The following is an 11,989-nucleotide window of genomic DNA, read 5'->3' as shown; positions in this document are numbered from 1 at the left end:
CTGCTGTGGCAGCACGCGAACGGGAAGCCAGCCTTCAGAGGACGTCAGCTGCAGCCGCGTGTCCACTGCTGTGGCAGCAAGCGAACGGGAAGCCAGCCTTCAGAGGACGTCAGCTGCAGCCGCGTGCGTGTGGTTAAGTGCGAAAAGCGGCAGTTCCAGGGATCGAACAGAAAGGAGGTGGTGGCACGCGGGGTCCACGATGCGGCCGTAACAGGAGGACAGCGCCCGTGGGGCGGCCGCACGGCTGGGGCGCAAGCGGCACGGTGCCCACCAGCAACGAGCCATGTATGTGGCCTCAGGAGGTGAGGTTTGCCCTACTGTGTGCCAGGCGCTCAGGGCCTTCTTTCCTTCGGAGGGTAGAAAGCCAGGAAGTGAAGCCAGCAAGCAACGAACTAACAGGTGCAGCAGAAAACACACAAGGCTTCCCCGCTAGGGAGGGCAGGCAGGGCTGCGGAGGAAGCAGCAGGCACACACCCAGGAGGGGAGGGCATGCTCCTCTCCAACTGAGCAATCCTGCACCAGGAACGCTGAGCTGGAGCCACCCAGGGAGGATCTCCCGTTCTTCCCCACACTCCAATTCGTGGGAAGCTGGCACTCGAGCTTTCCAGTTGTCAAATACACGTCAAAGCTCAGTGTGGCGGGGTTTTAAAAATAGCCTCAACTGGCAAAGCCATGAACAGCAGTTCGGGGATTTTATGAATACTAACATTCCAAATTTGGAAATCCATCTTCATTATTCTCTATTAACCAGAACAATTAACAAAACAAACGTTAAAAAAAATTCCTGTCTTCCTCCAGGCAGCACATCTGTCCCCACAGTCACTGTGCTCCGGGAACAGGGCCCCAGCTTCCGGGGGACGAGAGGGGACGGCCCAAGGCGCGGCGGCAAACCCTCGGAGCAGGGACCATGCGACACACTGAGTCTCGAAGGGACAGGAGTGCGTGCAGAGGGCAGACTGTCACGCACAAATGGAGCCACAGAATTCCCGGCAGCTCTGACACTCCAGCCCGGGGGCAGCCAGCTGCAGTGCCATGGTGGCACAGGACTTCCTGTGGGCCCTCTCTCCCTATTCCATCTCCAAACTGCAACACAGCAACTCAACCACCACCAACGCACTGCGCCTAAAGACGCTGCAACACATACGATTTCCAGGAAGGTCTCTTCCTTCCCCCGCCCCCCGGGGAACGGCCCCCTGCCACTGCCGCACCCTCCCCAGCTGCTGATGGCTCTGAGAAGCCGTCAGATGCGAGCAGCCCTCGGGAGCTGCTGCACATGTTGGCAGCATCGCGGTGGCTACCTGCTGCTTGGGGACATGAACGGAGCGGCCTACACTCTCATGTAAGGTCTGGACACTGAAAGCCAGCCCTGGGACCGTGTCGCTTCCACGAGGGAAAGCAAGGTTAAGACAGCCTGATATCTGTTCTCCTAGAGAAAAGTCCAACACCTGTGTTGGAAGTGGCCACAGAGACACGTCTGTCAAGCAGCACCTGCAAACAGGACTGGCAGCATCTAAGTGGAGACTGGCTTCTCTTCCCACCAGCTCGCACGAGGCTGCAGAGAGCAGCACAGCGAGGCACCCGGAGACCTGCTCCCCCCAGTGGCGACCCCACTGCCAGCTGTGACGAGCTGGGCAGTGCCACCCCCACAGGCACCGGGCACCGGGCATGCCTGGCCATCTGGTGATGGTGGCATCTGACCTCTCATGTGGATGACGCCATCACTGCCAACAGGTAAGGTGATGCCATGTGCTAATCTGGCCTTGGATCAGCGAGGCCGAATCCATATGGCAGAGATAACAATACTGCGTTGTGTGGCAAGAGCCCACACCTGGGGGCATGAGGTATGGGCCCCGAGTGATGCCCTGCAGGCCCGCTTTATGCTGTGTCACCTGACTCTGGGCTCCGCGGGGTGGGCTAGCCTAGCCTGTGGCCGGGCACGCCTTCTCCCTAACCAAGACTGTTCCATGGGGGCAGAGCTGTTCTCCTAGACAAACACACACCTTGACAGCGTCAGCCGGTAACCACCACGATGGCCAGGGATGAGACGGCTGGGACATGTCACAGGTTTCAGAAGAGGAACAAATGATAACAATACCAATTTAACTACTTGATGGTGACCACTTCAAAAACTAAGCTGCCTTCAGTTCATTCCTTGGGTGACACTGACCTCTAGTGGAGTTGCCATTCCAAGGTTTCTCTCCACTGAACGGGGCAACCCCAGCATCACCCTCACCTCACAGACACCCTGCCTAACGGGAGGGACTGCCTAGTTCTGCAGCCAGCACAAGCTTCTCTCTCACGTCCCCTCATGCCTGTCCCCCTAATGACCGCTGGACTCAGCTGCCCCAAACGGTCCCCTATCAGATGATGTTCAGACATAAAGACACACAGGCTGTTGGTACCAACTAGCACACGGTCAACGGCAATTCTCCATCACCACAAACAAGAGGCTTCCAATCCCTTTATTTACATTCACCTTACTTGAAAGGCAGAGGGAGGGAGGCAGAGCTCCCAACTGCTGCCTCACAGAACCCAGCATGGTGCAGGACTGGAGCCAGGAGCCTGGAACTGTACGAGTCGCCCATATGGATGGCAGCGACCAAGTCCCAGGGTCAGCACTCCTGCCTCCCAGAGCTGGAACAAACAGGAGCAGCCACGATTCACCCTGGGCACTCACACAGGGCCGTGTCTCCCACAGCAGTGTCCCCAGCCACAAGAAGGGCTCTTACACCTGCCCCAGGCAACTACAGACCCTGGCCCTCCCCTGGACGACAGGACATTTGAGAGAAGGCAAATGTACGAACAAAGGCACAAAGCTATGTGCGCAGTGTGTGTGTGTGTGTGTGTGTGTGTGTGTGCGCATGTGCATACCTGAGCAGGCGGTGCACACACACAGTCACATGTGACCATGAGCTGTGTGTGTGTGTACCTAGGCAGGTGTGTGTGTGTGCGACCATGAGCAGTGTGTGTGTGCACCTGGGCAGGTGTGTGTGTGTGTGTGTGTGTGTGTGTGTGTGTGTGTGTGTGACCATGAGCTGTGTGTGTGCACCTGGGCAGGTGTGTGTGTGTGAGTGAGACCATGAGCAGTGTGTGTGCACCTGGTCAGGTGTGTGTGACCATGAGCAGTGTGTGTACCTGGGCAGGTGTGTGTGTGACCATGAGCAGTGTGTGTGCACCTGGGCAGGTGTGTGTGTGTGTGACCATGAGCAGTGTGTGTGCACCTGGTCAGGTGTGTGTGACCATGAGCAGTGTGTGTGCACCTGGACAGGTGTTTGTGTGTGTGACCATGAGCAGTGCGTGTGCACCTGGGCAGGTGTGTGTGACCATGAGAGCAGTGCGTGTGCACTTAGGCAGGTGTTTGTGTGTGTGACCATGAGTGTGTGTGCACCTGGGCAGGTGTGTGTTGCATGGGAGGTGTGTGTGCACCTGGGCAGGTATGTGTGACCATGAGCAGTGTGTGTGTACCTGGGCAGGTGTTTGTGTGTGTGACCATGAGCAGTGTGTGTGTGCACCTGGGCAGGTGTGTGTGACCATGAGAGCAGTGCGTGTGCACTTAGGCAGGTGTTTGTGTGTGTGACCATGAGTGTGTGTGCACCTGGGCAGGTGTGTGTTGCATGGGAGGTGTGTGTGCACCTGGGCAGGTGTGTGTGTGTGACCATGAGCAGTGTGTGTGCACCTGGGCAGGTGTGTGTGTGTGACCATGAGCAGTGTGTGTGCACCTGGGCAGGTGTGTGTGTGTGACCATGAGCAGTGTGTGTGCACCTGGACAGGTGTTTGTGTGTGTGACCATGAGCAGTGCGTGTGCACCTGGGCAGGTGTGTGTGACCATGAGCAGTGTGTGTGCACCTGGGCAGGTGTTTGTGTGTGTGACCATGAGAGCAGTGCGTGTGCACTTAGGCAGGTGTGTGTGTGTGACCATGAGAGTGTGTGTGTACCTGGACATGTGTGTGTGTGACCATGAGAGTGTGTGTGCACCTGGGCAGGTGTGTGTTGCATGGGAGGTGTGTGTGCACCCGGGCAGGTATGTGTGACCATGAGCAGTGTGTGTGCACCTGGACAGGTGTTTGTCTGTGTGACTATGAGCAGTATGTGCACCTGGGCAGGTGTGTGTTGCATGGGAGGTGTGCACACACACTGGCCTGTGCGGCTGGACCAGAAGCCATCGGCCTGTCTCAGCTCCCTCTCTGCTGTCCTCTCTCCCTCTACTCCATGCTCTCCTGACTCTGGTCAAGTGCCCCTCCCAGACGCACGGCCAGGCCAGGCTCCTGGGGACGGCTGGTGACATGTCCACAGCATGAGCTCACGGCAAGCGGCAGGTCCCCAGCCAGGCACTCAATCCCTGAGATCCCGGCCACCTGGCACAGAAGCACTGCTCTGTGGGTGCCCGGGGCGGTCAGTCACCAGCACGGGCAGAGTGCAGAGCCGCCCATCTGAGGGTGGGAGAAGACACTGTCAGCTCCTTCCCTCAGAACCTAAACCCAGGCCGGCAAGTGGCAGCTGCGGCCCCTGCCACCCTGCGACACCCTGGGCTGGCAGAGCTCAACGAGGCATGAGGAGCACAGAGCCATTGTGGGAGTGTCACCCCGCCCCAGCCCTAGGACATGGGTGAGACGGGGAGCCGGGCGGCTGACCGCTGTGGCTGACCCACGTGCAGTGACCTGCACGCCTCCCTCCCCAGTCACAGGCCAGAGCCACTTGTCCTTTCTGCTTTCAGAAATCACAGTGCTTCCACCGGCAGCAATGAGCAAGGCCCTGTGTCAGTGCCACCCGTCCTGGTTCAGAGAGGTGCAGCTACTCACCGGAGGCCAGGGGCAGCCTGGAATCTGTCCCACAGTGCTGTGGCTGGGGGCAACCAGCCGACGGAAGGGGAGAGCCACTGGCTCCCACAGGCTCTGGTCGAGGAGAGGGTCATGACCGTCCCATGAGAGAGGGCCACCCAGAGGGCAGGAAAGGTGCCCACTGGCACAGCAGACACCCGCATCAGTGAGGGCAGTGGGCCAGATACCAAACATACAAAGTGCCCAAGTCCCTCAGATCTAATCACCAGGAATCAACCCCAAAGGGAAGTCAACCAGCTGAAGGTGGGGCCCCGCCGACACAGGGGGGCTGCTGGGGGTGCTGCCGGCCTAGCATCATTCCCTAGAGCCCTGCCCACCCTCAGCAGAAGCTGGGGGGCAGGGACTGTGCCGGCTTCCGAGGCTCTCACCCCTCACAGGACTCTGGGAACGCAACGTGTTTCGTCACGCGCCAGGAATGATCTTCGCCCAAGCCTCCCTGCTCCTCCGTTCTCACACACGCCCTCGGCACCTGCCCATGCCACTCAGCACCCGAACCTCCGCTCCTGCTCGCTTTCCCAGCTGTCCGGGCTCAGTGCCCTTCTCAGAAACGCGTCCGCTCTGGGGCCTCTGCCACGGCTGAGCCGCCTGGCGGCCGGGCTCGGGGCAGCAGACACCCTGGGCTGCCTGGGTGGACACTCACGGTGAAGAGGTTGGAACGGCGCTTGGACTGCTTGCGGACGGGCGTGGGCGTGTTGGCCGTCGGGGGCACGTCGATGCGCAGCTCCTTCTGGCTGGTGCTCGGCGTCGACGGCACGGAGGAGGAGTAGTCGCTCAAGCTCCCGCCTCCGTTGCTGGTCTGCAATGAGGGAAGACCAGGGATCTATGAAGGTCACACTCGGGGAATCTGAGGCACCAAGCCCACGCGTGGGGGCCTCACACAGCAGAGAGAACTGGGAGACAGGCTAACACGGCGTATCCTTCTAGAGTATTCCAACCACAGGAGAAAAGCAGCACCTCCCCACTCCTGCCCAGCAGCCAAAGCCAGGCAAGAGCAGGCCAGTGGCCGCCTTCACGGCTCTGAGCTCAGCTCTTCAGCATGACAACGATCTCGTTTGCTTCTGAGTAACAGCGAAAACATTGCCAGGGAAAGATGGCAGTTTCTATGGGTGCCCAAGGGAGACGGTAATTACACCCAAAGGCCACCACCGACTTTAGGCCTGGAGTGCGATTAGCCTTTAACCTACACATGGACTAGACCAGGCCCTTAGCTTTGGGTCTAAACTGAGAGCAGAGAGGCTGGCAGGCATCCTGCCCGGCCCCGGAGCAGTCAGGCCTCCTAAGCCACGCGGCGGAGGGCAGGGACATCCATCATGGAATGTGTCCCGTCGAAAGCACAGGGCCACAGTAGTTTCCAGAGGGAATGTCAAAGCAATCACAACACACAGCTATTTACAAAGCTGAAAAGAAACATTTAAAGAAACCCAATCAGTGCTCTGTGGCCTGGGGAGACTGTGAGGGCACACCCAAGCTTTCGGGGGGAGAGTGGAACCAAGACCTAAGAGACCTTGGTACCAAGCATTTCAGGGTTTGGTCCTAACAGGAGTTTTTCATGAACTTTCCGAAGGCTCCATGTGCACGTTTTCCACTTTTTTTTTTTTGCAGTAACAACAGTTTTGCGTTTCAACTACACCTGCCAGCAAGCCGTGGAGTGCCCGCGTGCTGGCGCATCCTCCCGCAGCCCCGCGTCCTGCCTTCGCGTGCGCCCTGACGTACCTGGCTTATGTGCACGGCCGACACCTGTGCCGAACACACAGAGGAGTGGCTGGGGGAGTTGGGCAGGGACTTGCAGGGTCCTATGGACAGCTGTTGCTTCTTCCTCGTGGCTACGATCTTCTGGGCAACTGGGGACACAGGACAGAGGAAAGCAACGTGAAGCCGCTCTGAAGCGCAGTCAACGTGACCGGACGCGGGCGAGCCCCGAAGCTCTGCGAGTCCTTCTCCTCAGTGGGGACAGGGCCGCCCGACTTCGCATCGCCCCTGCCCCCCACGGCCATGCACGCGCACAGCATAGGAGCCAGGTGAGGGCAACGAGAACCGCCCCCCACCCATTTTCCCCTGCTTTTGCCTGCTTGTTGCCGGCAACGCACAGCTGCCCCCACAGCCCCCACAGCTCCCCAATGTTGGAATGGAAGCTACACTTGGTGACCCAGGAGATGAGAGAGGAGCCGGTCCTCTGATCTCACACAGCCCTACCCAGACCACTGCAGAGGACTGGAACTTGAACCAAGAACACACACTTATCTCAGCCAGTCATTCTAAAGAATGGTTGTTCCTCCCAGCTGCTCCGAGCAAGAACAGTCCTAACTAAGTCAGAGTAATTTAACTAACCCTTCTGAAAGCCAATAACCTTTCTTGCACAACTTAAAGAATTGTCCGTTAACTCCTCCAGCAATGTGCAACTGTACCCAAGACCTTCTCTTTTTTGAATGTTTAAGGACATGAAACACATTAGAAGTTTATCTTAATCAATGCAGATTCAAATTCAACCAGCCATAACTTCTCCTGGCAAATAGGTTCACTGATAAAACATACTGGATTTAATTGGAAAGCAAATTAACAATGAAAAATCTCCTCCTACACCAACAATGTCCAGGGCAGGAGGGGTCCGGGGCAGGAGGGGCCCGGGGCAGGAGGGGCCCGGGGCAGGAGGGGCCAGGGGCAGGAGGGGTCGGGGGCGGGAGGAGCCCAGGGCAGGAGGGGCTCAGGATGGGAGGGGCCTGGGGCAGGAGGGGCTGGGGCGGGAGGGGCCCAGGGCAGGAGGGGGCCTGTGGCTCTCATTTGAAGGGACATGTGCTTAGGGTGGGCCTGGCTGTGGGGACCTTCAAGTATACTCAGATCCCAGCTCTGCCCACAGCAGGAGGTCAGTTTCCGGACTCCAGGGCCACAAGGAGCTCCTCCTGCTCCCTGGGGCATAGGTTTGTGACGCACGAGGGGCATGTACTGGGATCCTGGTTAATTTCTTCTCCAAACATAATTTTAATAAGGAACTGCTGTCCACAGCTCATGGTTCTGATGAACGACCCCACCAAGAAGAGGGCGTGAAGGGGCGGCGTGTGACAAATGGCTCCCTAGAATGAGGGGTGGGCTCGACAGCCGCATCTCACCCGTTAACTCATCTCCCCTGTATTAACGTCTTCATCAGCTAATCACGTTGGAATTAGAGGAACACCGCAGCACCCACTCATCTCGAAGCCAGAGGCCTCTCAAAAACAAACGTGGGGCGAGGGACTCAAACCCCAAACCTATGAGGTGCGACATGTGAGCAGCCAGGAGGGACTGGCCTGAAGCCCCAACTGCTGCCCAAGTGGCCAGGTTAGCCACAAGGTCTTGATGACCGCTCTGCCACATGGCAGCTTCACCTGGGCACCAGGCGTGACCATCTGGTGGGATGCCCACATGGGCAAGGATCTTTAAACTCTCTTGGCAAATGCACAGGGGTCAGAATTCAACGGGACAGCAAGGGTGCTGCAAGCCCTGGCACGCGCTCCTTGGACAGGCTGAGAGGCCTCCACAGATGAGTCCAGAGTGGGACCCTCTCTGCGGCCCCGCACAGGCGTGGGAGTGACCCACCCTCCCCGCGGCGAGGCGCAGAGCAAGGCATGGCTTGGGTGTGCCACTGCTCTGTCCACCCGGTGGGCGTTCCATCACTCTCATGTCACAACACGGGCCGCCGTGGTGGTGCTGGGACAAGGCTGTTGCCCCCAGACTGCTCCCTGCTGATGGCCTGGGAAAGGCAATGGAAGATGGCCCAAGCCACGGCCTTCTGCCCTCCTCACGGGGGTCCAGAAGCAGCTCCAGGCTCCAGGCAGGCCCAGCCCTGACCACTGCGGTCACTTGGGCAGTGAACCAGCACCTGTAAGCTATCTCCCCCTCTCTCACTCACACTTTGCTCTCCAAATAAGTAAACCAATAATTTTTTTAAGACAAAAATACACCCACTGCTAGTAGTAATTGGAAATATCTGTGTTTTTAAAATTTTATTTGTTTTTTCTGTCCGTGTTTCCCTAAACTACCCATTACAATTGACAAGTGCTCTGCCCCTTAAACACACCGACTACTTCAGAACTATGGGACAGCCCGGAAGCCCAGGGCAACCTTACGTGGAGGAGAAACGCTAAGGAGAACTAGGGGTCTCGGGTGGAAAGGAAGGGGCGAGAGGCTGCCGTGGGCAGGGGCCACCCCAGTGCCGTGGCCACTCCTCCCGGCCCTGCACCCCAACAGCCACCAGTGGGGGGTCACTGCTGCTTGCTTGACGGCTTAGGAGGGATGGTATCGGGGGTGCCTCCCTGAAAGGCACCCCTGAACAACCCAAAACACAGGGGATGGTTTCAACTGCGGCATCACGATGCCAACCCCACGCATGCCTTTTCACCCCACTTTTCCCAGAACTTTTCAAGTACCCTCACAGATCAGTGAGCTCCTAGGTCCTACACACGCAGCTACACCCTGAGCGGAGGCAGGGCAAGCTGAGGACGGAACGGCAGGTCCAAGGGGGAGGGCTGGGCTGGGAGAGGCAGCCCCACTTTCTAAGTATCTCTTCACTCCTGTGCGGAATTCCACGTCTCCACTACCAAGACGTGAAAATAAGCAAGCACACACAAACAGCGCTACACCTACTTTCTCCAACATTTCACGTCACGAGGGAGAGACACATCCCCGTTTAAACACACAACCAAACGGAGACTCTCGGCACCCGTCACGGGGACGTCACCAGAGGCCAGGGTTCGGACGTGGCGAGCCTGGCCCCGTGATGCCTCGTGCTGGCATCGGGCGGCATCCCCACTGGACATCCCCAGCTGGACAGTGACTGTGGGCTGGGCCTGGGGACCTGCATTTCACTTGGTGCCCTCTGGGAAGGCCAGCCCTTGGCCACACCTGTCCACTTGTGCACCCCGGCGTAGTCATGGCGGTCACCAGCAGCGTCCTGAGCAGAGCTGGGCACTGCTGCTCCCCAGTCCCCACCCCTGCTGACTCCTCACACTGCCAGGCCCTATACCTGCCCTTAGTTCCCAACACAATAAACAGCTCCACCTTCCATGCCACCTGCACCCCAGATCCATGCCTCCCCATCCCCCACCACCTCTGCAGAGCACCCACACAGCACTGCCAGGCCTGCCCCAGCTGATCCTGAGCACCCTGGAGCCCCAGACACGCACCAGCTGTGTGACAACTCCTAGACGGTAGCTCTGGTCGCCCTCAAAGCCAGGCTCTGCCCATGCGCAGTGGGCGGCTCCTTGGACTCTTGCTACTGCTGTGCGTCAGCACCACTGTGGGCCCCACCCCCAGCAGACTAGACCTGGAAGGAGCCCCATATGCCCCAAGCTTAGTGGGAGATGGCTGGGTGGCACCAGGGGGACGAGGAAGAGGGGGCAGCAAGCTCAGGATGGTGCTGTGCAGTGCCCAGGTCTGACCGACAGGGAAGAGCCACGGCTGCTGATGCCCCGTGTGGCCTGGTTTACACTGAGTTAGGGCTGAGGGAGACGAGTCGTCCGCCCCTGGATAAAGCAGCATCGGGATGCAGGAGGGGAGAAAGTTCCATGGAGGCAACACTGGGACTTACCGTCTGATGAAGATCCGAAACAGTACCTGCAATGTGTGGAACGGATACGCTTGTAAACATCGCCTGGCCCAACAAGACTACACTAGCCCACCCTGGGTGCTGGCACCCAAAGGCGCCATCTAGCATGTTTGGCGCTGGAAGACTCTCCCAGGAGAACCACGGTGCGGGAGAGAGCGGGCAGGGCTCACCTGGAAAAAGCCCATAAATAACAGGAACCTTCAAGCACTGTAAATTATAGTAGACTGGTCATTAAGCCGGCTTATTAATTAAGAAGAAATTAATTACCAAATTACCTGTGATCTTTCTGAATGTGGGACTCAGGAGTGTAAAGGAATCTGAAGTGGGGTTTTTCCCGCCATGCTCACCTCCAAGCTAGTAAACGTTTTAAAGGAGGTGAGCCTGGTAGTCTCGGCGAGCACAGCCCAGGCTCCTGGATGGGCTGCGCCCCAGCCACACTGTGAGTGCAGAGGATCCGTGCTGCAGAACTAAGTACAAGGATGTCACGGGCCAGGCATGCCTGCAGCGCCAGCACCCCACGTGGGCTCTGACTCAAGTCCCCGCTGCTCCACCTCCGGTCCAGCTCCTGCCAGTGCACCTGTAACACAGCAGGAAACAGCCCAGGTGCTGGGGTCCCTGTACCACGTGGGACACCCGGAGGATGCTCCTGGTGTCAGACCAGCCCAGTGCTGACGGTCACAGCCACTGGGGAAGGAAGACCGACTTCTCTCTCCGAGACTTGCCTTTCAGATGTAGACGTGGATGGAGGAGACATGTGCACAGCTGCCCGACTACAACAGCCTGCTTCCTGACAACCAGTAAACCCTGGGACACACAGCCGGACACCTAACTACCCGAGGAGAGCCTGCCACATCAACATGGCCAGCTCACGCCTCGAGACAGGGGGCCGTCTCCCAAGCTCAGAACTCCCTGGGAAACTCCAAATGCCATGATCTACTCAGGGCCTGCCATGCTCAAAGGCACAGCTGCAGCTGTGGCAGCGCATGACGGAGGAGCACCCAGCGATGGGGCGGAGGGGAGGTGGTTACGGGGCGGCGGGGGAGCGCAGTTAAAACAGGGACCTCGAGACACATTTTTAAGTACCTGGTTTGCAAAGCTCCTGATCAAACATTAAAAAAAGTGGGTGTTCTCTTTAAGGCTGCAGGGGGCTGTCCAACTGCCCAGGACAGGTGGGAGAACCATGCCCATGGGTGATGCTCGGCCATGCGCAGCGGGGCTACATGGGGCTGCGATGCAGTGCCATGCTCCCAGGCCTCTGAGGGGCTCCAACAGGTTCTGTTTTGACACCCCCACGTGTAGCACTGCTGGTTAACATCGGGGCAGGCTGCAGAGCCCTAGCATGGTGACACTCACAGACCCTCACAGAGCGCTGACCCCAGGGCACTGTGACCCCCCAGGGAAAGCGGTAGGGTCTGATCGGGAGCAGGTGTTGACCTTGACCCAATGCCCTGGCCAGCTCTTCGCCCGTCTCTTGTCTTACCCCCCACCCCTGCCACCACCTATCTCTCAGGCGTCGCCTCCACGTCCTCACCACGCCCACATTTCAACCACAAGCCTAGGAACCATCTGCATC

At 58.5% G+C, this 11,989-nt stretch overlaps 1 protein-coding gene across 5 annotated transcripts in view; it reads right to left on the bottom strand.

Moving 5' to 3' along the window:
- AGAP1 (ArfGAP with GTPase domain, ankyrin repeat and PH domain 1) overlaps nucleotides 1-11,989 on the bottom strand; it is a 418,839-nt gene that overhangs the window by 211,313 nt on the left and 195,537 nt on the right. For all 5 annotated transcript variants that reach the window (XM_040972348.1, XM_040972346.1, XM_040972349.1 and 2 more), the window contains exons 7-8: nucleotides 6,552-6,679; nucleotides 5,479-5,634 (exon numbers count right to left, since the gene is read on the bottom strand). In XM_040972348.1, coding sequence (XP_040828282.1) covers nucleotides 5,479-5,634; nucleotides 6,552-6,679 — 284 coding nt within the window. The remainder of the gene's footprint in view (nucleotides 1-5,478; nucleotides 5,635-6,551; nucleotides 6,680-11,989) is intronic.

This window comes from Ochotona curzoniae, unplaced genomic scaffold (genome assembly GCF_017591425.1).
Source record: "Ochotona curzoniae isolate NIBS_2020 unplaced genomic scaffold, NIBS_Ocur_1.0 contig_2294, whole genome shotgun sequence".
NCBI classification, from domain to species: Eukaryota; Metazoa; Chordata; class Mammalia; order Lagomorpha; family Ochotonidae; genus Ochotona; species Ochotona curzoniae.
The sequence above is the reverse complement of the archived record's forward strand: the minus strand, read 5'-3'. Positions and strand labels throughout refer to the sequence as shown.